This window comes from Onychomys torridus, unplaced genomic scaffold (assembly GCF_903995425.1).
Source record: "Onychomys torridus unplaced genomic scaffold, mOncTor1.1, whole genome shotgun sequence".
Classification (NCBI taxonomy): domain Eukaryota; kingdom Metazoa; phylum Chordata; class Mammalia; order Rodentia; family Cricetidae; genus Onychomys; species Onychomys torridus.
Window position 1 is genome coordinate 8,977 of NW_023412324.1, and position 25,544 is coordinate 34,520.

The 25,544-nt window shown below is 41.2% G+C and overlaps 1 pseudogene and 1 gene segment (V, D, J or C); both read left to right on the top strand.

Moving 5' to 3' along the window:
* Positions 1-405: 405 nt before the first annotated feature.
* Positions 406-906, top strand: LOC118575604 (annotated as a pseudogene).
* A 12,238-nt stretch (positions 907-13,144) lies between these two features.
* LOC118575605 lies at positions 13,145-13,643 on the top strand. The segment is given in 2 exon segments: positions 13,145-13,196; positions 13,273-13,643. Coding segments are annotated over 2 exon segments (423 nt in total).
* Positions 13,644-25,544: the final 11,901 nt, after the last annotated feature.

Genomic DNA, 25,544 nt, shown 5'->3' on the forward strand with positions numbered 1-25,544 from the left:
CATCAAAAATTCACTTCAGGAATTCATAGAGTTCTAAAAATGCAGTAGGACATGGTACCCAGTTCTGCCTGTACTGTGTGGATGTAGACTCACTTAGTATAAACACTCTTACGTTTTGCTTGTCAGGTCTGCACAGTGTGATTCATACTATTTCTCATTTCTCAGGGATTGCAAATCCAGAAAAAAAAAAAAAACAGGAACATTTCCTGAGTTTCCATCACCAGTTCTTCTAGGAAGCACAGGGCAAACCTCAGTCACCTGAGGGAAGAGTGGACGCCTTGCCTGGTGCTTCCTTTTATCCTCTCAGGAACCCCTCCCAATGCAAAGCAGCCCTCAGGCTCAGGCTGAAAGCCCAGGCCTAGCTGAGGAGCCCCATCTCCTTCTCAACAGAGCCTCCAGCAGAGCATGGCTGTCCTGGTGCTGCTCCTCTGCCTGGTGACCTTTCCAAGCTGTAAGTGTGTCAGGCTTTCAGGAGAGGGACCCAGGCATGTCATCTCTGGGATGTAAGACTGATGGAAATGTTATTTGTCCCCAGGTGCCCTGTCCCAGGTGCAGCTGAAGGAGTCAGGACCTGGTGTGGTGCAGCCCTCACAGACCCTGTCTCTCACCTGCACTGTCTCTAGGTTCTCATTAACCAGCTATGGTGTAAGCTGGGTCTGCCAGCCTCCAGGAAAGGGTCTGGAGTGGATGGGAGCAATATGGATTGGTGGAGGTACAGATTATAATTCAGCTCTCAAATCCTGAGTCACCATCAGCAGGGACACCTCCAAGAGCCAAGTTTTCTTAAAACTGAACAATCTGCAAACTGAGGACACAGCCATGTACTACTGTGCCAGAGACACAGTGAGGGAACTCCAGTGTGAGCCTGCACAAAAACCTCCCTATGGAGACATCTGGTACCAATAGGGGGCACCAATGACCACTGGGATTCCTGAGGATCACAAGTAATGTTCAGTTCAAAATCTATTAAGTTCTGGACTATGCTGAATGAGCACCAGTTTTAATGTCAGAACTTGTGGTTTCTTCTTCAAGCCAATGATGTACTCTAGAGGCCCCTCTGGACTGTCATCTTATTCAACCTTCTATGTGTGCACAAATTAGAACAAAATTTTTCCCAACAGACCCTCTAAGCTATCCAATTGCTTCTGATTACCAGACAGAATGGCAGCTAAGTTGATATATTCTGTGTGTGTGTGTGTGTGTGTGTGTGTGTGTGTGTGTGTGTGTGTTTCAACTGATATTTCAAAAGCAATCTGAAATTTTAAACTTGTTGACTTTAAGTTCCTTGAGGTAGCTTGGGAATTTTTAGTAATTTGTAATTTATCTTCTTTACCTTTGAACATGTGATGGAGAAACTGCAGCTTCCCAGAATTATTGTCATTTTCCAAAAATAGATTTGAAACAGAAATATCCATTATTTTCTTCTTCTAAACCAAAAGAACTTAAAAGAATAATCTTGGTTATCATTTGTGAAAAATTCACTTTTCAAAAATATTCATCTTTGTAAAAATTAGTTTGCTTATATGAATAGGGCTGCTATGAACATAGTTGAGAAAGGGTCCTTGTTGTGTGGTTGAGCATATTTTGAGGATATGACCAAGAGATATTTCTGGATTTTGAAGTAGGTTGATTTCCGGTTTCCTGAGACACTGCTCTACTGATTTCCAGAGTGGCTGATAAGATTACACTCTCACCAGCAGTGGAGGAGAGTTCTCCTTTCTCCACATCCTCCTCAACACAAGCTGTCATCAGTGTTTTTTATCTTAGCCATTCTGCCAGGCATAAGATGTTATCTCAGACTCATTTTTATTTTTTTAAGATGTGCATATTTTGTACCCTGTGTTCTGCCTGCATGTATGCCTGCAGGCCAGAAGAGGGCACCAGATCTCATTTTAGGTGGTCATGAGTCACCAAGTAGTTGCTGGAAACTGAACTCAGGACCTCTGGAAGAACAGTTGGTACTCTGACACATCTCTCCAGCCTAGATGCCTCTCAACTGAAGAATGGATAAGGAAAATGTAGTACATTTGTACAATGGAGTATTACACAGAGGTACAAAAAATGTCATCATGAAATTTGTAGGTAAATGGAAAGAACTAGAAAAATCATCATGAGTAAGTTAACCTGGACCCAGAAAGACAAACATGGTATGTACTCACTCATAAGAGATATTAGATACAGCTGGGTGGTGGTGGTGCATGCCTTTAATCCCAGCCCTCGGGAGGCAGAGCCAGGCAGATCTTTTTGAGTTCAAGGCTAGCCTGGTCTACAGAGTGAGATCCAGGAAAGGCACAAAGCTACACAGAGAAACCCTGTCTTGAAAAACAACAACAAAAAAAGAGATATTAGATACAAAGCAAAGGATAAACAGGCTATAACCCACAGTCCCAGAGAAGCTAGGTAAAGAGGAGGACTTTGAAAGGCATATATATGGATCACCCCAGGAAGGGGAAAGTTTTAAGATATCTTTGTTAACCTGTGAAGGGGAGTGGAGTGGAGGAGATGGGAGGTAGGAACATGAGGGTTAGAGATGGCTGAGGTCAGGGAGGGAGAGAGAGAGAGAGAAATGATAGAGAGATTTTGAGAGAGTGAGTCATTATGGGGTTAGGGAAAAATCTGCTACTGGGGAAATCCCTAGGGAACCACAAGCATGTCCACAGCTAAGAATTACAGCAATTGTGGAATGGGTACTTGAACTAGCCTTCCCCTATACTCAGATCAGATGCTACTCTAATTGTCATCATAGAACCTACATCCAGTGACTGATTGAAGCAGATGTAGGGACCCACAGTCAAGCGATTGGCCAAACTCCTGGAGTTCAGTCAAGAGAGGGAAGAGGGATTATGGAAGCAAGAGGAGACAAGATCATGATGGGAAAAACCACAAGGACTGCAGAACAATGCTAGTGGGACTCCATGGACACTGTACTGACAGCTGGGGAGCCTGTATGGGACCACACTAGGCCCTCTGAATGAGGGTGACGGTTTTGTATCTTGAAGTGTTTGTGGCTCCCCTGGCAATGGGACCAGGACTCATCCAGAGAACATGAACTGGCTTTTTCAGAACCCATCCCTATTTTGCCACTCCTTATTCAGCATTCATGCAGGGGAGAGGCTTGTGTCAGGCCCCACATGGTAGGCCAGACTGTGTTGAATATCTAAGGAAGGCCTTACCCACTAGGAGGAGTGGAGAATGGGAAGGGGAGAGGTTAGGTAGGAGAGAGAGAAGCAGAAGGAGGGAGAACAGTGGGCAGCATTTAAAATTTTTTAAAGTCTTTAAATAGATTCAGCAGGCCCTGCAGGAGGGCTCCCCTTTTCCAAGACTGCAAACAGACCCTGCAACCTCTACATTCTGCCCACACACCCATCTGCCAGAGACCCCAGCCACTTCCTGAGACTCAGAGACCAGCCCACAGCTCCCACATGTCCCTGAACTCCCACCTGGACCAGAGGTGAGTGCCTGGGCTTATAATCAAAGAGGCCCCAGCCTCTAGGTCTCAACTCTGAGCACCAACCATCCTGGGAGGTCCTGCCCAACTTGGGCCCAGTTTCCTGCCATTTGTGGAGGGCCCTGGAGGAGGACTCCCCTTTTCCAAGACTGCAGACAGACCCTGCAATCTGCACACCCTGCCCCCACACCAATCTGCAAGAGACTCCAGCCACTTCCAGATACTCAGAGACCAGTCGCCAACTCCCATCTGCTCCAGAACTCCCATCAGGACCAGAGAGACCCCAGCCACTGCCAGAGACTTAGAAACCAGCCCCCAGCTTCCATCCTGCCCCAGAACTCCCATCTGGACCAGAGCCACTTTCATAGACTCAGAGACCAGCCCCCAGGTCCCATCAGCCCCAGAACTCACATCTGGACCATAGACACTCCAGCCACTTCCAGACACTTAGAAAACAGCCACTAGCTTCCATCCTGCCCCGGAATACCCATCTGGATCAGAACCCCCATCTACCATCCACCCCGAAACTCGCATCTGGACCAGAGCTTCCATCCTGCCCTGGAACTCGCATCTGGACCAGAGACCAGAGGAACTCCTATCTGGACAAGATAAGGAAACCCCAGGGAACTCCTGAGACTCAGAGTCCAGGCCCAGCTCCCATTCGATTAGCACTCTCATCTGGAGCAGAGCTCCCATCTGTCCCAGAGCTTCTATTTGAACAAAAGAGAGGATCTCTAAATCTGTGAGATCTGTCTGGACCAAGTGCTCTGATAAGACCAAGAACTAATCCACAAGGAGATGGGTAGATGTCAAAGCAGAAGTACATACAACAAAATAAAGAGCAATACAGCATCACCAGAACCTACCCCTTCTCCAACAGCTAGACCTGAACATCACAGAATGGAAGAAGCAGAAGAAAACAACCTTATAAGTAACATCATGAAGAGGCTAGAGCCTTATATAGAAGAAAACAAAAATAAAGTGGAGGAACAGATAAACAAAAAAATGGGCAGAACGCTATAAAAAAACGCTATAAATAAAAGAAGAAAACAGTAAGTCCTTGAAAGAAAATCGTGAAAAAGCAATTAAACAAATGAGGGAAACAGTCCAAGACCCATAGAGGAAAAAACAAAAATTGAAGAAGACACTAGCAGAAGGAATGCTGGAAATAGAAAATCTGAGTAAATGAACAGCAACTTCAGATGCAAGTATAACCAACAGAATGCAAGAGATGGAAGAGAGGATCTCTGGCGTTGAATATATGGTAAAATAAAGAGATTCATCAGTCAAAGAAAACACTAAAGCCAAAAAAGTCATGACCCAAAATGTCCAAGAAATTGGGGACACCATGAAAAGACCAACCTACAAATAATAGGGATAGAAGAAGGAGAAGAATAGTAACTCAAAGGCACAGAAAATATATTCAACAAGATCATAGAAGAAAATTTTCCAGCTTACATAACGAAATGCCTATAAATATACAAGAAGCCTATAGAACACAAAACAGACAAGACCCCCCAAAACAGTACCCTCACCAAATAATAATTAAACAACTAAACATACAGAATAACGAAAGAATATTAAGGGCAGCAAAGGAAAAAGGCCAAGTGACTTATAAAGGCAAAGCCATCAGAATAACACCCGATTTCTCAATGGAGATTTTGAAAGCCAGAAGAAGCTAGACAGATATAATGCAGACACTAAGAGACCATGGATGCCAGCCTAGACATTTATAAACACAGCAAAACTTTCAATCATCATAGACGGAGTGAACAAGACATTCCAAGACAAAACAGGATTTAAACAATACTTATCCACAAACCCAGCCCTACAGAAAGCACTAGAAGGAAAATTCCAACCTAAGGAAGTCATATACACCCTCCAAAACACAGGCAATAGATAACACCACAGAAGTAAACCCCAAAATAGAGAAGTACACACACACTACCACCAAAAAATAAAAATAATAACAGGAACGAAAAATCACTGGTCACTAATATCCTTTAATATCAATGGACTTAATTCACCTATAAAAAGACACAGACTAACAGAATGGATACAAAAACAGGACCCATCTTTCTGCTGCATACAAGAAACACACCTGAAATTCAAAGATAGACACGTCCTAAGAATAAAAAGTTGTGAAAAGACTTTCCAATCAAATGGTCTTAAGAAGCAAGCTTGTGTAGCCTTCCTAATATCCAGCAAAATAGACTTCAAACTAAAATCCAATCAACAGAGATGATCAAGGACATTACATACTCATCACAGGAAAGATACACCAAGATGAAGTTTCAATTCTGAACATTTATGCCCCAAACACAGAGGTACCCACATATGTAAAAGAAACATTAATAAAGCTTAAATCACATATAAAACCCCACACATTAATAGTGGGAGACTTCAACACCACACTTTCACCTCTGAACAGAACTTTCAAATTGAAACTTAACAGAGAAATAATGGACTTAACTGATGTTATGATTCAAATGGACTGAATCGATATCTACAGAACATTCCACCCCAACAAAAAAGAATATACCTTCTTCTCAGCACCCAATGGAACCTTCTCTAAAATCGACAACATACTTGGCCACAAAACAAATCTCAACAGATACAAAACAACTGGAATAACCTCCTGTGTTCTATCAGACCACCATGGTTTAAAGTTAGATTTCAACAACAGAAAAAACTACAGAATACCTACAATCTCATGGAAAATGAATAATGCTCAATTGAATCACCAATGGGTTAAGGAAGAAATAAAGAAAGAAATTAAAGACTTCCTAGAGATCAATGAAAATGAAAACACCACATACCCAAACTTATGGGACACTATGAAAGCAGTGCTAAGAGGGAAATTCATAGCACTAAATGCCAACATAAAGAAGCTGGAGAAATCACACACTAGTGACTTAACAGCACACTTGAAAACTCTAGAACAAGAAGAAGCAAACTCACCCTGCAGAAATAGATGCTAAGAAATAATCAAATTGAGGGCTGAAATCAATAAAATAGAAACAAAGAGAACAATAAAAAGAATCAACGAAACAAAGGGTTGGTTCTTTGAGAAAATCAACAAGATGGACAAGCCCTCATCAACATTAACCAAAAAGCAGAGACACAGGATCCAAATTAACAAAATCAGAAATGAAAATGGGGACATAACAAAACAAAATGAGGAAATCCAGAGAATCACCAAGTCATACTTCAAAAACCTCTACTCTGAAAAACTGCAAAATCTAAAAGAAATGGATGATTTTCTGGATAGGTACCACATATCTATAAACCATTTAAATAATCAAATAAACCCTAAGGAAATAGAATCAGCCATTAAAACTCTCCCAACCAAAAAAAGCCCAGGACCAGATGGGTTCACTGCAGAATTCTACCAGATCTTCAAAGAAGACTTAATACCAATACTCTTTAAATTGTTACACACAATAGAAGCAGAAGGTATATTACCTAACTCCTTCTATGAGGCTACAATTACCCTGATTCCTAAACCAAACAAAGATGCAAGAAAGAAAGAGAACTTCAGACCAATCTCCCTCATGAACACTGATGCAAAAATACTCAATAAAATACTGGCGAACAGACTCCCAGAACTCACACACACACACACACACACACACACACACACACACACAAATATATGTATTTATATGTATCCGCAGGGTGGGGGTGGCACTTGCCTTTAATCCCAGCACTCGGGAGGCAGAGGCAGGCAGATCTTTGTGAGTTCAAGGCCAGCCTGGTACACAGAACGAGATTCAGATAAGGCGCAAAAGCTACACAGAGTAATCCTGTCTCCCAAAAAACATATATATCCACCATGATTAAGTAGGCTTCATCCAAGAGATGCAAGGTTGGTTCAACATACAAAAGTCGGTCAATATAAAACACCATATAAACAAACTGAAAGAAAAAATTCACATGATCATTTCATTAGATGCTGATAGGGCCTTTGAAAAATCCAACATCCTTTAATGATAAAGGTCTTGGAGAGATCAGGAATACAGGGAACATACCTAAACATAATAAAGACAATTTATGGCAAGCCAACAGCCAACATCAAATTAAATGGAGAGAAACTCAAAGTGATTCCACTAAAACCAGGAACAAGACAAGGCAGTCCACTCTCCCCATATTTATTCAATATAGTACTCAAAGTTCTAGCTAGAGCAATAAGACAACAAAAGTAGATTAATGGGATACAAATTGGAAAGGAAGAAATCAAAATTTCCCTCTTTGTAGACCATATGATAGTATACATAAGTGATCCCAAAAATTGGACCAAGGAACTCCTACAGCTGATAAACATTTTCAGTAATGTGGCAGGATACAAGATTAACTCAAAAAAAATCATTAGCCCCCCTATAAACAAATGATAAAAGGGCTGAGAAAGAAATCATAGAAATATCACCCTTTACAATAGCCAAAAATAATATAAAGTACCTTAGGGTAACTCTAACTAAACAAGTAAAGAACCTGTATGACAAGAACTTTAAGTCTTTGAAGAAAGAAATTGAACAAGATACCAGAAAATGGAAAGATCTCCCATGCTCATGGATAAGTAAGATTAACATAGTATAAATGTAATTTCTTACCAAAAGATATCTATAGATTCAGTTCAATCCCCATCAAAATCCAAACACAATTCTTCACAGACCTGAAAAGAACAATACTCAACTTCATATACAAAAACAAAAAAAAAAAAAAACAAGGATAGATAAAAGAATCCTGTACAACAAAGCAACCTCTAGAGGCATCAGCATCCCAGACTTCAAGCTCTATTGTGGACCTAATAATAGAAACAGCTTGGTACTGGCATAAAAACCGACATGTGGATCAATGTAATTGAACTGAAGTCCCTGATATTAATCCACACACCTATGAACATGAACATATGATTTTTGTCAAAGAAGCCAAAACTATACAATGGAAAAAAAGAAAGCATCTTCAACAAATGGTGCTGGCATAACTGGATGTCAACATGTAGAAGATTGCAAATAGGTCCATATCTGTCACCATGCACAAAATGTAAGTCCAAGTGGATCAAAGACCTCAAAATAAATCTAGATACTCTGAACCTGATAGAGGAGAAAGTAAAAAATAGTCTTGAATGCATTGGCACCAGAGATCACTTCCTAAATATAACATCAGTAACACAGACACTGAGAACAACAATTAATAAATGGGACCTCCTAAAACTTGGAAGCTTTTGTATGGCAAAGGACAGGGTCAATAAGACAAAATGACAGCCTACAGAATGGGAAACAATCTTCACCAAGCCCACATTAGACAGAGGGCTGATTTCCAGAATATATAAAGAACACAAGAAAATAAATACTCAAATATCTAACAGTCCAATTAAAAAAATGGGATACAGAACTAAATAGAGAGTTCTCAACAGAAGAATCTCAAATGGCCAAAAGACATTTAAGGAATTACTCAACATCCTTAGTCACCAGGGAAATGCAAATCAAAACGACTCTGAGATACCACCTTACACCAGACAGAATGAATAAGATCAAAAACACCAAAGACAGCATACGTTGGATAGGATATGGAGCAAGGAAACACTCTTCCACTGTTGGTGGGAATGAAAACTTGTACAACCACTTTGGAAATCAGTATGGTAGTTTTTCAGAAAATTGGGAGTAAGTCTTCCTCAAGACCCAGCTATACCATTCTGGGGGCATATACCCAAGGAATGCTCAATCATACCACAAGGAAACATGCACAACTATGGTCATGGCAGCATTATTTGTAATATCCAGAACCTGGAAACAACCTAGATACCCCTCAACTGAAGAATGGATAAAGAAAATGTGGTACATATACACAATGGAATGCTACTCATCAGAGAATAACAATGACATCATGAGGTTTGTAGAGAAAAGGGATGGAACTAGAAAATATCATCCTGAGTGAGGTAACCCAGACTCAGAAGGACAAACACGGTATGTACTCACTCATAAGTGGATACTAGATGTAAACCCAAGGATAACCAGCCTGCAATCCATAGCTTCAGGGAAGGTAGCTAGTGAAGAAAAACCTAGAAAGGACACATGGTTGGCCCAGTGATGGACAAATGGATGAGATCTGCATGAGATAACTGAGGGTGAGAGGAAGAAAGGAAAGCAAGGGACAGGGGAATGAGAACCTAAAGGAAGGGGAGGTTATAGTTGGACAGGAACAGTGTGGGAGAGAAGCAAAGAGATACCATGGTAAATGAAGTCACCATGGGAATAGGGAGAATCAGAGTGCTGAGAAGGTTCCCAAGAATCCACAAGGATGACTCAACCATAGACTACTGGCAATACTCAACAGGGTACCTGAGCTGACCTACTCTGGTGATCAGATAGCTGAATACCCTAACTGTCATCAAGAACCCTCATCCAGTGACTGATGGAGGAAGCAGATTCAGATCCACGGCCATGTCCCAGGCGGAGCTCCAGGAATCCAATTGATGAGAGAGAGGAGGAATTCTATGAGCAAGAATTATTAAGGCCATGATTGGAAAAACTACAGAGACAACTAACCAAACTAGTGGAAACACACAAACTGTGGACCAATAGCTTAGGAGCCCCCATAGTACTGGACTAGACCCTCTGGAGAAACCAGACAGCTGTTTAGCTTGAACTGTTTAGGAGGCCCCTGGACAGCGGAAACTGCACCTGTCCCTAGTGCATGAAGCAGCTTTTTGGAACCTAAGGCCTATGATGAGACACTTTGCACAGCCTTAGTGCAGGAAGGAGGTCCTTGGACCTGCCTCAATTGAATGTACCAGGCTCTGCTGACTCCACATGGGAAACCTTGCCTTGGAGGAGGTTGGAATGAGGAGAGGGTTTGGGGGGATGGCTGGGGGACAGGAGGAGGGAGAACAGGGGAATCTGTGGTTGTTATGTAAAATGAATAGAAAATCTCTTGAACTGTGTGGGAGGCACCCAGGCAGTGGGACCAGGACCTGTCCTTAGTGCATGAATTGGCTGTTTGGAACCTTGTGCTTACACAGGGACACTTTGCCCAGCCTGGAAGGAGGGGACTGGACCTGCCTGTACTGAATCCAACAGGTTGAATTGAATCCCCAGGGGAGTCTTAGACCTGGAGGAGATGGGAATGGATGGGAGGATCTGGGGAGAGTGTGGGAGCAAGGGTGGGAGGGGGAGGGCAGGGAAACAAATTACTGATGTGTAATATTAAAACGCACATATAAAAAATAAAAAAGGAAAAAATTATAAATCATTTTCAAAAAAAAGACAGAAATGTAAGTATTGCTGAATCAGGAGTTGTTGTGTGAAATGGAGTCCTCTGGATATCACATGGTAATTACACACAGAAGCTCACAATAACAATGGATCCTTGTACAAGATGTGCACAAAATAAGGCTTTTAGATGGTCCAGCATGTAGAGGAGAGGGGCTGAACTTGTCTGACCCACCTGAGATATTTATATCTTAATACATATATTTTTTCACTCAATGAATAATGCTTAAAATTTAAGACTTTTTTCAATGTTGTTTTGAAAATTAGAATAGAGAAATGGTCTAAAATCTACAGTACGAAGGTCACTGTGGTATAATGAAATCTACCACTGGCATTTTGCCAAGGAAGATAAAGTTAACCTGTTTTCTAAGTACTTGTTCTGTGACCATAGAGTAGAGCTATTCTCAGCCTTGATCAAAAAAGCCTCTTTCCTAAGTTTGAGGCATTTATTGCCTAGATCCATGACTACCATAATACTAAGAACAAATGGCTGCTGAAGACTTACCCCAAAACAACGTGTGTGTGTGTGTGTGTGTGTGTGTGTGTGTGTGTGTGTGTGTGTGTGTTTACAGTGCTGGTTGTTTGGTAGAAAAGTCACAAGCCATGGTTACCAGAGTCAGAATGGGCTTTATTAGAGAGAAGAGGGCATAGGACAGGAGAAACCAGGTCTGGCAGAGAGGAGAGGCACAGAGAGAGGGGCAGAGAGAGAAACAGAGAGATGGGGAAGAGAGAGTGAAAGAGCCAGGTCGCTACACACCTATGCACACAGACCCATGTGCAAATATTACACACACTCACACACACACACACACACACACACACACACACACACACACACTGTGCCTGCTGCATCCAAAGGAACATAGAAAGAGGCAGCTTGAATGAAGGCAGTAACTGAAGGACAAGGAACTTTGGCTGAGCAGGTGGCTGTCTTGTGGACAAAGTGCAGACATTAGAAATATGCCCACATAGTAGCAGTAAGTTGTTGCACATTCCCAGAAAAACAAGGAATGTAAGGAGGTGATGGAAGAAAGGATGTGGGAGTGAGTGAGTGGGAAGAGGAGGGAAAGAGGACATAGAGAAGTAGGAAATTTGAAAGATGTCGGGGAAGGAGGGGAGGAAGGGATAGAAGAGACATGAGAATAGGCGGGGCTGGAACGTGACGTCAGGAGTGAGAGGCAGAGGAGAGATGGTAGGAGGAATGAATGATTCATAGATTCTTTTGAATAGACCTTATTCTGTCTCCATATTCATAAAATGTCTTCTTCTCCTCCTCCTCCTCCTCCTCCTCCTTCTATAAAACATTTGTCCCTGTTTCAAAGGAAATATTATCCAATTCCCTCCTCATTTATTGTGCCACTTCAATGTAATTAAAATATCAGTACAGGCTTTCCCACAGGTCTATCTGATGAGGTTGGATTCTTTCCAATTGAGGTTCCCTCTTCCCAGATGACCATAACTTGTGCTACACTGACAAAATTCTAACTACCATACAAACATACAATCTGGTTTTGTATCATTGTAACATGACCCACTAGTGAATGTCTTTGTGTCCAATAGACATAAACATATATAAATGACTAAACAAACACAGAAAAAACAAAGCTCTACCTCACAACTAGAAGTTAATTATAAATAATATGTGGCTTTACCATAAACACCATCCCATTCCAAATGACTTTTCTTAGTGAATTCCTTCTAGAAATTTTCATGGGCAAGGAAAACTCAAAAAGCATGAGAATACAATATTCTAGAAAAAAAAATCTCTAGTAAGCAGAGAATAAAATCCTGGGTAAGGGGTCTCATACCAAGCTCCCCAACTATGGTGTTAGAACTAGCATGCATTACTGTGAAAACGATTCTTGAGATTTTATAACCAAAATAAAAACGTCAGAAAACTCAAGATGAGATATACTGACCATGATGTCTGAAAACTATTCTTCTCACCCTCAGAGCATCACAAACAAGGACAGCAGAGCACCAATGGTGGTGGGTGCCTGTCCAAACTTAGACATGATGTCAGTCACCCCATGTCGAGACCATCTCCACAACTGACACCCACAGTCCAGAAGAATGGGGGTCACAAAGTGGGGGTGTTCAATTCTAAAGGAGTGGTGGATGGTCTCTGGGACTTACTCAAGGTTATTGTGAGCTGTTCTCTCCCTTCTCTGGTGATTTACATTACAACAAAGATTTGGAAATCCAGATGATACTCAAAAATTTTGCTGAGTTTTCATTTCCAGTTCCTCTAAGAAGCACAAGGCAAATCTCAGACATCTGAGAGAGAAACTGGAATCCTTTTTCTGTGCTCTCTTTTATCCTCTCAGGAACCCCTCCCAATGCAAAGCAGCCCTCAGGCTCAGGCTGAAAGCCCACGCATAGCTGAGGAGCCCCATCTCCTTCTCAACAGAGCCTCCAGCAGAGCATGGCTGTCCTGGTGCTGCTCCTCTGCCTGGTGACCTTTCCAAGCTATAAGTGTTTCAGGCTTTCAGGAGAGGGACCACGACATGATCTATGTGATATAAGACTGATGGTGATGTTGTTTGTCCCCAGGTGCCCTGTCCCAGGTGCAGCTGAAGGAGTCAGGACCTGGCTTGGTGCAGCCATCACAGACTCTGTCTCTCACCTGCACTGTCTCTGGGTTCTCATTAACTAACTATGATGTAAGCTGGGTCCGCCAGCCTCCAGGACACGGTCTACAGTGGATGGGATCAATAGCATGGAATGGAAACACATATTATAATTCCGCCCTCAATTCCCGGATCACCATCAGCAGGGACACCACCAAGAATCAAGTTTTCTTAAAACTGAACAACCTGCAAACTGAGGACACAGCCATGTATTACTGTGCCAGATACACAGTGAGGGTACTCCAGTGTGAGCATGCACAAAAACCTCCCTATGGAGACATCTGTTACCAATAGGGGGCACCAATGGCCACCAAGACTCCTGAAGACCATAAGTAATGCTCACTTCAGAAACTATTAAGTTCTGGACTATGCTGAATGATAATCAGTTTTAATGTCATAACTTGTGGTTTGCTGTTCAAACCAAAGATGTCCTCAAGAAGTCCCTGTCAACAGTCATAGTCTGTTCATCGTTCTATGTATGCACACATTAGAACTAATATTTTCCATACATCACCTAAGCTATTCAATTGTTTCTGATTACCAGACAAAATGACAGCTAATTTTATATATTCTCTCTCTCTCTCTCTCTCTCTCTCTCTCGCTCTCGCTCTGTGTGTGTGTGTGTGTGTGTGTGTGTGTGTGTGTGTGTGTGTGTTTCAACTGATATTTCAAAAGGAATCTGAAATTGTAACACTTGTTGACTTTAAGTCCCTTCAGGAAGCTTGGGAATTTTTAGTAACTTATAATTTACCCTATTTGTTTTTGAACATGTGATGGAGAAACTGCAGCTTCCCAGAAATATTGTCATTTTCAAAAAGTAGATATGAAACTGAAAAATCCATTATTTCCTTCTTCTAAATCAAGAGAACTTAAAAGAGTATACTTTGTTATTCTTTGTGAAAAAAATCTATTTTCAAATTTTTTCATCAAGATAATAATTAGTTTGCTAATATGAATAGGGCTGCTATGAACATAGTTGAGAAAAGGTCCTTGTGGTTTGGTTATGAACATTTTGAGGATATGAGAAAGTAATGTTGATGCATTTGAAGGTAGGTTGATTTATTGTTTCCTGAGACACTGCTCTACTGATTTCAAGAGTGGCTGATAAGATTACACTCTCACCAGCAATCGAGGAGAGATCCCCTTTGTCCACATCCTCCTCAACACAAGCTGTTATCAGTGTTTTTTATCTTAGCCATTCTCACAGGCATAAGATGGTATCTCAGAGTGGTTTTGATTTATTCTAAGATATGCATATTTTGTATACAGTGTTCTGCCTGCATGTATGCCTGCAGGCCAGAAGAGGGTACCAGATCTCATTTTAGGAGGTTGTGAGTTACCATGTGGTTGCTGGGAACTGAACTCAGGACCTCTGGAGGAGCAGTTGGTGCTCTTATACTCTGAGACATCTCTCCAGCTTAGATGCCTCTCAACTGAAGAATGGATAAGGAAAATGTACATTTATACAATAGAGTATTACACAGAGGTACAAAATAATGACATCATGAAATTTGTAGGTAAAAGGATAGAACTAGAAAAAATCATCCTGAGTGAAGTAACCAAGACACAGAATGACCAACATGGTATGTTCTTACTCATAGGAGATATTAGATACAAAGCAAAGGATAAACAGGCTATAACCCACAGTACCAGAGAAGCTAGGTAAAGAGGAGGACTCTGGAAGGCATACATAATGATCACCCCAGGAAGGGGAGAGTTTTAAGATCTCTTCATTAACCTGTGAAGGGACGGAGTGGAGGAGATGGGGGGGGGTAGGAACATGAGGGTTAGAGATGGCAGAGTTCAGGGAGCGAGAGAGAGGGTGGGAAATGAAGGAGAGATCATGACAGAGTTGCTGTGGATATCACTCTGTGTAAATAAAGTTCTGATTGGCCAGTGGCCAGGCAGGAAGTATAGGCGGGACAAGAGAGTAGAGAATTCTGGGAAGTAGAAGGTTGGAGAGAGACACCGCCAGCCGCTGCCATGAAAAGCAACATGTAAAGACACTGGTAAGCCACAAGCCATGTGGCAAAGTATAGACTAACAGAAATGGGTTAATTTAAGAGTGAAGAAGTAGATAACAAGCAGCCTGCCACAGCCATACAGTTTCTAAACAATGTAAGTTTCTGTGTGCTTTCTTGGTTGGGTCTGAGCGACTGTGGGACTGGTGGGTAAGAGAGATTTGTCCTGACTGGGCCAGGCAGGAAAACTCTAACTACAAATGGCGCCCAACGTGGGGCAAGAATTTCCACCTAAAACCTGAGAAAAAAGATTCTAAAACAGAGCTAAAAACAGCTTCCTAGTTGTCTCTCTCAAGTTAGCGGCAGCCTGCTGGTTTGAGCTACTGTGGCAGGTTTCTGGCGTGTGTGTCTGACCTGCCATGTGGCGGGAATGAGGAGTCTACAAGTGACACTTTACTCTGCTGCATGGTGGATTTAGCCTTTGCTAGTAAAAAAAAAAAAAAAAAAGTTTCTGGGCTATGCGCTGCTTTGATAGAACTGCTTCTGATAGTTGATGGTACACATGGCTCCAGACACAGAGCTGGCAGTAAACTGTACCACCGCCATGTTGGGAAGCTGAGGTGAGTGGAGCCAGCAGCCACAGGGGCGTTTCAGTCTTACAAAGATGGATATTACACAGAGAATCTTGTTTTTGTTGTCTTTGGGATTTTTAACTACAAAAAAAGATTTGATCGTAAAAGCTGTTGAGTTAAACAAATACGTAAATTTTAAAGGCACCTTGACTTCAAAATTTGGATATAAAAATATATTGCTTTGGAAAGGAGTCTCTGCTTTTGTTTCCACAGAAAGCCAGAGGCTATGGATTTGTTCCAGATTAAGATACATCAGGTTTGATCAGCCAAGACCACCTGAAAGGTCTCCAATGACACCATGGCCCAGATGATCCAACATCCAGAATGGTTTCAAGGCAACTGGCTCAGAGGTTCACCCTCACAGACTACTCAATAATCCTAAAATTTTCTTTGTGTCCCCATAAGATACAGTACCCCCTTCCAGCAGGAAGTAGTAAGAGAAACTATGCCCAATTTCCCAAAATTATCAAACTGACTTTGGAGATGGAATTGGCTCACTCCTTTTCTAAACCCAGACATATTGCTAAAAGAAAACGTTAAGAGATTTTTGTATCCCAAATCAGAAGAGCACTCTGGTGTGGGACAGAAAAGAACCAATATTTTTATTTAAATCGGGTTGATTATAAATGCAATCTCTTTCTAAAGAAAAAGAGAGGATATCATATAGATATAATAGGATAAAAGGGTAGATTAAGGAACTTACTTCTAAAGAACAACAACTTGTTTAAAATGTTTTACATTGGTATAGATTTTAGTCTATTGATACAAACTTAAAGTTAATTTTGTTATACTGTGTATATATTTCTACTTGTGTTTGATGTATTATGTTTATATAGCTCATTTTAAAGTATAATGGATAATTAAAAATAGATTAATAATTAGTCATCTATGATAATCATACTCGTAGCCATGTTAGTTAAGTCTTCTAGGTATACATAGACATATTTCAGATAGATAGGTAATCTTCAAATACTTCAAAGACCTACAGAATATGACATTTAAAATACTTTTAAAATTTAGACTTTCTGGACAGTGAGACATGTCTGCTCCTGACAGCACCAATTTACTTCAGAGAGGAGGATGGGCATTGAAGACACTTCATATCTTATCTTTACCTTGGCAAAAATAGCCATTTGGGCAAGAAACTGTTCTTGCCTGGACTGCTTGATCGACTGGACATGCAGGACCCATAGAAAGGTGACCACTAAACTTTGCTTGACAAAATGGTCCTTCAGGTTCCTGCTTCACAGAGGAAACTGCCAGAAATTCTACAGGACACTGAGAGAAGTGATCGAGAGACTGTAGCCCTGTGGGCTGAAGACAAATGCCCCAACTTTACAAAGAAACATTAGGTGACTGTCCAGGCTGCCAGCTGTCTTTGTCTACTCTTACAAGACTCCCGAAAGTTGCTTGCATCCTTCTCCTGGTTCTCAGGTAATATTATATCCTTCTGAGGTCTTTGATATGGTTGAAGCCTAGATAGTTATAATTTCCTCAGTTATGATAAAAGATAAGTTAGATATAAAAGCTTAGACTCACAAATACAAGATAGATAAGATATCTTCTTTAATATTGTAACTGTAATTCTTGCTTGATAATTGTTTTGTTATATGTAATTGTACTATGTAAAAGTTAAAACCTTCCTTAAAAACAAAAGAAAAGGGGAAGTGCTGTGGATATCACTCTGTGTAAATAAAGTTCTGGTTGGCCAGTGGCCAGGCAGGAAGTATAGGCGGGACAAGAGAGTAGAGAATTCTGGGAAGTAGAAGACTGGAAAGAGACATTGCCAGCCGCCGCCATGAGAAGCAACATGTAAAGACACTGGTAAGCCACAAGCCATGTGGCAAAGTATAGACTAACAGAAATAGGTTAATTTAAGATAGAAGAAGTAGATAACAAGCAGCCTGCCATGGCCATACTTTTTATAAGCAATATGTTTCTGTGTGCTTTCTTGGTTGGGTCTGAGCGACTATGGGACTGGCAGGTAAGAGAGATTTGTCCTGACTGGGCCAGGCAGGAAAACTCTAACTACACAGAGTGGGTCATTATGGGCTTAGGGAAAAATCTGCTGCTAGGGAAATCCCCAGGAACCCACAAGGATGACCCCAGGTAAGACTCATAGCAATTGTGGAATGGGTACTTGAACTAGCCTTACCCTGTACTCAGATCAGAGGCTACCCTAATTATCATCATAGAACCTACATCCAGTGACTGATCAAAGCAGATGTAGAGCCCCACAGTCAAGCAGTTGAATGAACTCTTGGAGTTCAGTTGAAGAGAGGGAAGAGGGATTATAGAAGCAAGAGGAGACAAGATCATGATGGAAAAAAATCACAAGGACTGCAGAACAAAGCTAGCGGGACCCATAGACACTGGACTGACAGCAGGGAGCCTCATGGGACCACACAATGCCCTCTGAATGAGGGCAACAGTTTTGAATCTTAAAGTGTTTGTAGGTCCTCTGACAATGGGATCAAGACTCACCCAGAGTACGTGAACTGGCTTTTTCAAACCCCATTCCCTATTTTGCCACTCCTTATTCATCATTGATGCAGGAGAGGGGCTTGGGTCAGGCCCCACATGTTAGCCCAGCCTGTGTTGAATATCTAAGGAAGGCCTTACCCACTAGGAGGAGTGAGTGGAGAGTGGGATGAGGAGAGGTTTGGTAGGAGAGAGAGAAGCAAAAGGAGGGGGAACAGTGTGCAGCACGTAAAATTTTAAAAAGTCTTTAAATAAATAAGTAAACGTCAGAAAATAGTTTGGACCTAAAGTTCCAAGCAATGGTTCCTCTGTAGTCACATATGTGTGCCCTCAAACTTCAAAATTCTTAGTCACCAGTGTGCACATCCCAGCTGGTGTCAGCTCCAGTTCTGGTTCCATCTCTCTTCTACCCTTCCCATAGGAAACTGAGATCTATGATTTTCAGTTTATGAGTTGTTGGTGCTTTTGCTGCCCACAAAGGCTCCCAGAGTAAATCCTCTGGCACTCTCTGCTGATGTTGACTGGAAGAGCCTGGTGTCTCATTGTGAGCTAGAGAAGTGTCATTCAGAGAATCAGTGTTGACTGTGGGCTCCATGTTAATGGAACATCGGCTTGAGGCAGCTTTAAAAATAAAAAAAAAAGAATGTCCTCATCTGAAGATGATGCTTCTCTGGAATCACTCGTAGTACCACTAATAGTCAAAGATTAAACCCTGAGACCAAGTTGACTAGGTCATTAGGATTCATAGATAAGTGCACAAAACAGTGAATTGAATGACTCTACACAATGATGAACTAAAAGGACCATCTTCATGTTATTTTGGGTCAAGCCAGGAGCATCCTTAAAAGCTCATGGGGAAACAAGATTAGCATGTAAAACTTTTATTAAACAAAGTTGTTGGATAACACTGAACCAACATCAAGAGGCTCTAATTTCCAGTGATTTCAGTTTTGACCAAGAACATGCTCTATGTGCTACCATGATTCTAACACCATATACAAAAAGATCTTCTGTAGTCCATATTGATATAAGAAATAATTGCAGACCCTGTAGTCTCCACACCCTGCCCCCACACCTATTTGCCTGAGACCACAGCCACTTCCTGAGTCTCAGAGACCAGCACCCAGCTCCCATCTGCCCCAGAACTCCCATCTGGACCAGATAGACCCTCTGGTGGACACTACAACCTCAATGCCTTTTCCCCACACCCATCTGCTGGAGACCCCAGCCACTTCCAGAGACTTAGAGACCAGTGTCCAGTATGACATCCTGTCCTAGATATCCCATTTGGACCTGGAAACCCCCAGCTACCATCCGCCCTAAACTTCCATCTGGACCAGAGCTTCCATCCTGTCCTGGAATTCCCATCTGGACAAGAGGAGCTCCCATCTGGACAAGATAAGGAGACCCCAGGGACTACCCAAGACTCAGAGTCCAGCCCCCAGCTCCTATGTGGCCAGCACTCTCATCTGGACCAGTGCTCCCATCCGGCCCAGAGCTTCCATCTGGACAAGATTGAGGCTCCCTAAATCTGTTAGCCCTGTCTGGACCAAGTGCACTGATAAGACCAAGAACAAACACAAGAGGAGATGGGCAGACATCAAGGCAGAAGTACATACAACAAAATAAAGAGCAATATAGTATCACCAGAACCTAGCCCTTCTCCAACAGCTAGACCTGAACATCACGGAATGGAAGAAGAACAAGAAAACAACCTTAAAAGTAACATCATGAAGAGGCTAGAGCCTTATATAGAAGAAATAAAAAATAAAGTGGAGGAACAGACAAAAAAAAATGGGAAAAACATTATTAAAAACTAGAGAAAAAGACAATTAAAGCAGAAGAAAACAATAAATCCCAGAAAGAAAATCAGGAAAAAACAAGGGAAACAGTCCAAGACCTGAAGAGGAAAATAGAAAAAATGAAGAAGACACTAGCAGAAGGAATGCTGGAAATAGAAAATCTGAATAAACAAACAGGAAATTCAGATGCAAGTATAACAAACAGAATGCAAGAAACGGAAGACAGTATCTATGGTGTTGAAGATATGGTAGAAGAAATAGATTCATCAGTCAAAGAAAACACTAAAACCAACGAAGTCATGACCCAAAATGTCCAAGAAATTTGGAACGCCATAAAAAGACCAAATCTACGAATAATAGGCATGGAGGATGGAGAAGAACACCTAATCAAAGACGCAGAAAATATATTTAACAAGATCATAGAAGAAAACTTTCCCAACTTAAAGAAGGAAATGTCTATGAAGATACAAGAAGCCTATAGAACACCAAACAGACTAGACCCCCCCCAAAAAGTCCCCTTGCCACATAATAATTAAACAACTAAAAGTACAGAATAAAGAAAGAATATTAAGGGCAGCAAAGGAAAAAGGCCAAGTGACTTATAAAGGCAAAGCCATCAGAATAACACCCAATTTCTCAATGGAGACTCTGAAAGCCAGAAGGACCGGGACAGATATAATGCAGACACTAGGAGACCATGGATGCCTGCCTAGACTTATATACCCAGCAAAACTCTCATTCATCATAGATGGAGTGAACAAGACCTTCTAAGACAAAACCAGATTTAAACAATACTTATCCACAAACCCAGCCCTACAGAAAGCACTAAAAATTCCCACTTAAGGAAGGCAGATGCACCCATGAAAACACAGGCAATAGATAACACCACAGCAGTAAACTCCAAAGAAGAGAAGTACACACACACTACCACCAAAAAATAATAATAATAACAGGAACGAACAATCACTGGTCATTAATATCCCTTAATATCAATGGACTTAATTCACCTATAAAAAGACACAGACTAACAGAATGGATATGAAAACAGGATCCATCTTTCCGCTGCATACAAGAAACACACCTCAAATTCAAAGACAGACACCTCCTAAGAATAAAAGGCTGGGGAAAGAATTTCCAATCAAATGGTCTTAAGCAGCAAGCTGGTGTAGCCATCCTAATATCCAGCACAAGAGACTTCAAACTAAAATCAATCAAAAGAGATGAGGAAGGACATTACATACTCATCACAGGAAAGATCCACCAAGATGAAGTCTCAATTCTGAACATTTATGCCCCAAACACAAGGGCACCCACATTTGTAAAAGAAACATTACTAAAGCTTAAATCACATATAAAACCCCACACATTAATATTGGGAGACTTCAACACCCCACTTTCACCCTTGGACAGATCAGCCAAATTGAAACTTAAGAGAGACATAATGGACTAACTGATGTTATGGCTCAAATGGACTTAATCGATATCTACAGAACATTCCACACAAACAAAAAAGAATATACCTTCTTCTCAGAACCCCATGGAACCTTCTCTAAAATCAACCACATACTTGGCCACAAAGCAAATCTCAACAGATACAAAACAATTGGAATAAACTTCTGTGTTCTGTCAGACCACCATGGTTTAAAGTTAGATTTCAACAACAGAAAAAAACTACAGAAATCCTACAATCTCATGGAAACTGAATAATGCTCAACTGAATCACCAATGGGTTAAGGAAGAAATAAAGAAATTAAAGACTTCCTAGAGATCAATGAAAATGAATACACCACATACCCAAACTTATGGGATACTATGAAAGCAGTGCTAAGAGGGAAATTCATAGCCTTAAATACCCACATAAAGAAGCTGGAGAAATCTCATGCTAGTGACTGGACAGCACACCTGAAAGCCCTTGAACAGGAAGAAGCAAAGTCTCCCAGGAGGAAAAGACAACAGGAAATTATCAAATTGAGAGCTGAAATCAATAAAAAAGAAATAAAGAGTTGGTTCTTTGTGAAGATCAACAAGATAGACAAGCCCTTATCCAGACTAACCAAAAGACAGAGAGAGAGTATCCAAACTAACAAAATCAGAAATGAAAAGGTGGACATAACAACAGACAATGAGGACACCCAGAGAATCATCAGGTCATACTTCAAAAACCTCTACTCCACAAAACTGGAAAATCTAAAAGAAATGGATAATTTTCTGGCTAGGTACCACATACCTAAGTTAAACCAAGACCAGATAAACCATTTAAATAGTCCAATAACCCCTAAGGAAATAGTCAGTCATTAAAAGTCTCCCAACCCAAAAAAGTGCTGGACATGATGGTTTCACAGCAGAATTCTACCAGATATTCAAAGAAGACTTAATACCAATACTCTTTAAATTGTTACACACAATAGAAGCAGAAGGTATATTACCAAACTACTTCTATGAGCCTACAATTACCCTGATTCCTAAACCAAACAAAGATGCAACAAAGAAAGAGAACTACAGACCAATCTCCCTCATGAACATTGATGCAAAAATACTCAATAAAATTCTGGCAAACAGACTCCAAGAACACATCAAAACAATTATCCACCATGATCAAGTAGACTTCATCCCAGGGATGCAAGGGTGGTTCAACATATGAAAGTCCATCAATGTAATACACCATATAAACAAACTCAAAGAAAAAAAACCACATGATCATCTCACTAGATGCAGAAAAGGCATTTGATAAAATCCAACACCCCTTCATGATAAAGGACTTGGAGCCATCAGGAATACAGGGAACATACCTAAACAGAATAAAGGCAATCTTCAGCAAGCGAACAGCCAACATCAAATTAAATGGAGAGAAACTCAAAGCAATACCATTAAATCAGGAACAAGGCAAGGCTCTCCCCTCTCCCCCTACTTATTCAATATAGTACTTGAAGTTCTAGCCAGAGCTATAAGACAACATAAGGAGATTAAGGGGATACAAATTGCAAAGGAAGAAGTCAAGCTCTCCCTATTTGCAGATGACATGATAGTATATATGAATGAACCGAAAAAATGTAACCAAGGAACTGATACAGCTAATAAAAACCTCCAGCAACATAGCAGGATACAAGATCAACTCAAATGAATCAGTAGCCCTCCTATATACAACAGACAAACAGGATGAGAAGGATATCAGAGATATATCACCCTTTACAATAGCCACAAATGATATAAAATACCTTGGGGTTACTCTAACTAAGCATGTGAAGGACCTATATGACAAGAACTTTAAGTCCCTGAAAAAAAGAAATTGAAGAAGATGTAAGAAAATGGAAAGATCTCCCATGCTCAAGGATAGGCAGGATTAACATGGTAAAAATGGCCATTTTACCAAAAGCAATCTACAGATTCAACGAAATCCCCATCAAATTACCAACACAATTCTTCACAGATCTGGAAAATATAACACTCAACTTCATATGGAAAAACAAAAAACCCAGGATAGCCAAAAGAATCCTGTACAATAAAATAACCTGTGGAGTCATCACAATCCCCGACCTCAACCTCTACTAGAGCAACCATAATAAAAACAACTTGGTACTGGCATAAAAACCAACATGTGGACCAATGGAATCAAATTGAAGACCCTGACATTAAGCCGCACACCTATGAACATATAATTTTTGACAAAAAAGCCAAAAATGTACAATGGAAATAAGAAAGCATCTTAAACAATGGTGCTGGTATAACTGGATGTCAATGTGTAGAAGGCTGCAAATAAATCCATATCTGTCACCATGCACAAAACTTAAGTCCAAGTGGATCAAAGACCTCAACATAAATCCAGTTACTCTGAACCTGACAGAAGAGAAAGTAGGAAATACTCTTGAATGCATTAGCACCAGAGATCACTTTCTAAATATAACACCAGTAGCACAGACACTGAGAGAAACAATCAATCAATGGGACCTGTTGAAACTGAGAAGCTTTTGTAGAGCAAAGGACACAGTCAACAAAACAAAGCTGCAGCCTACAGAATAGGCAAAGGTCTTCACCAACCCCACATTTGACAGAGAGCTGATATCCAGAGTTTATAAAGAACTCAAGAAATTAGACATCAAAATGACCAACAGTCCAATTAAGAAATGGGCTATAGAACTAAACAGTGAATTCTCCTCAGAGGAAGTTCAAATGGATGAAAAACATTTAAGGAATTGCTCAACAACCCTAATTATCTGGGAAATGCAAATCAAAACGATTCTGAGATACCACCTTACACCTGTCAGAATGGCTAAGATCAAAAACACAGAAGACAGCTTATGCTGGAGAGGATGTGGAGCAAGGGGAACTCTCTTCCACTGCTGGTGGGAATAGAAGCTTGTACAGCCACTTTGGAAATCAATATGGCACTTCCTTAGCAAATTGGGAATCCATCTCTCCTAAGACCCAGCTGTAGCACTCTTGCATATACCCAAGGAATGTTCAATCATACCACAAGGGCATTTGCTCAGCTATGTTCATATCAGCATTGTTTGTAATAGCCAGAACCGGGAAACAACCTAGATGTCCTTCAACTGAAGAATGGATAAAGAAAATATGGTACATATATGCAATGGAGTACTACTCAGCAGAGAAAAACTATGACATCATGAGGTTTACAGGCAAATGGATGGATCTAGAAAAAATCATCCTGAGTGAGGTAACCCAGACTCAGAAGGAAAAACATGGTATGTACTCACTCACAGGAGGATACTGTAAAACAATGATGACTAGACTGCTACACAACTCCAGGGAGGCTACCTAGAAAATGGAACCCTAGGAAAGACACAGGGATCACCCAATGACAGAGAAATGGATGAGATCTTCATGAACAACCTGGACAACAGTGGAGAAATGAAGGGCAAGTTTTGAGGGAAGGGAGGCTTGGGGGAACAGGAGATCCCAGCTGGATCAGGGACAGAAAGGGAGAACAAGGAATGGTAGACCATGATGCATGAGGACCACATGATAACAGGAGTGGGCAGAGTGCTGGAGAGGTCCCCTGAGGTCCACAGTGATGCATCCTCTGTAGACTGCTGGCAATGTTTGAGAGAAAGCCTGATCTGACCTAGTCTTGTGATCAGATGGCCAAACACCCTGATGGTCGGGCTGGAACTCTCATCCAGTGACTGATGGAAGTGGATGCAGAGATCCTCAGCCAGGCCCCAGGTGGAGCTCTGTGTGTCCAGTTGTTGAGAAGGAGGAGGGACTGTGGGAGCATGAAATGTTTTGCCCAGGATTGGAAAAAGCACGGGGACGAAGGCCAAATGAATGGAAGCACATGAATTGTGAACCAAAGGCTGT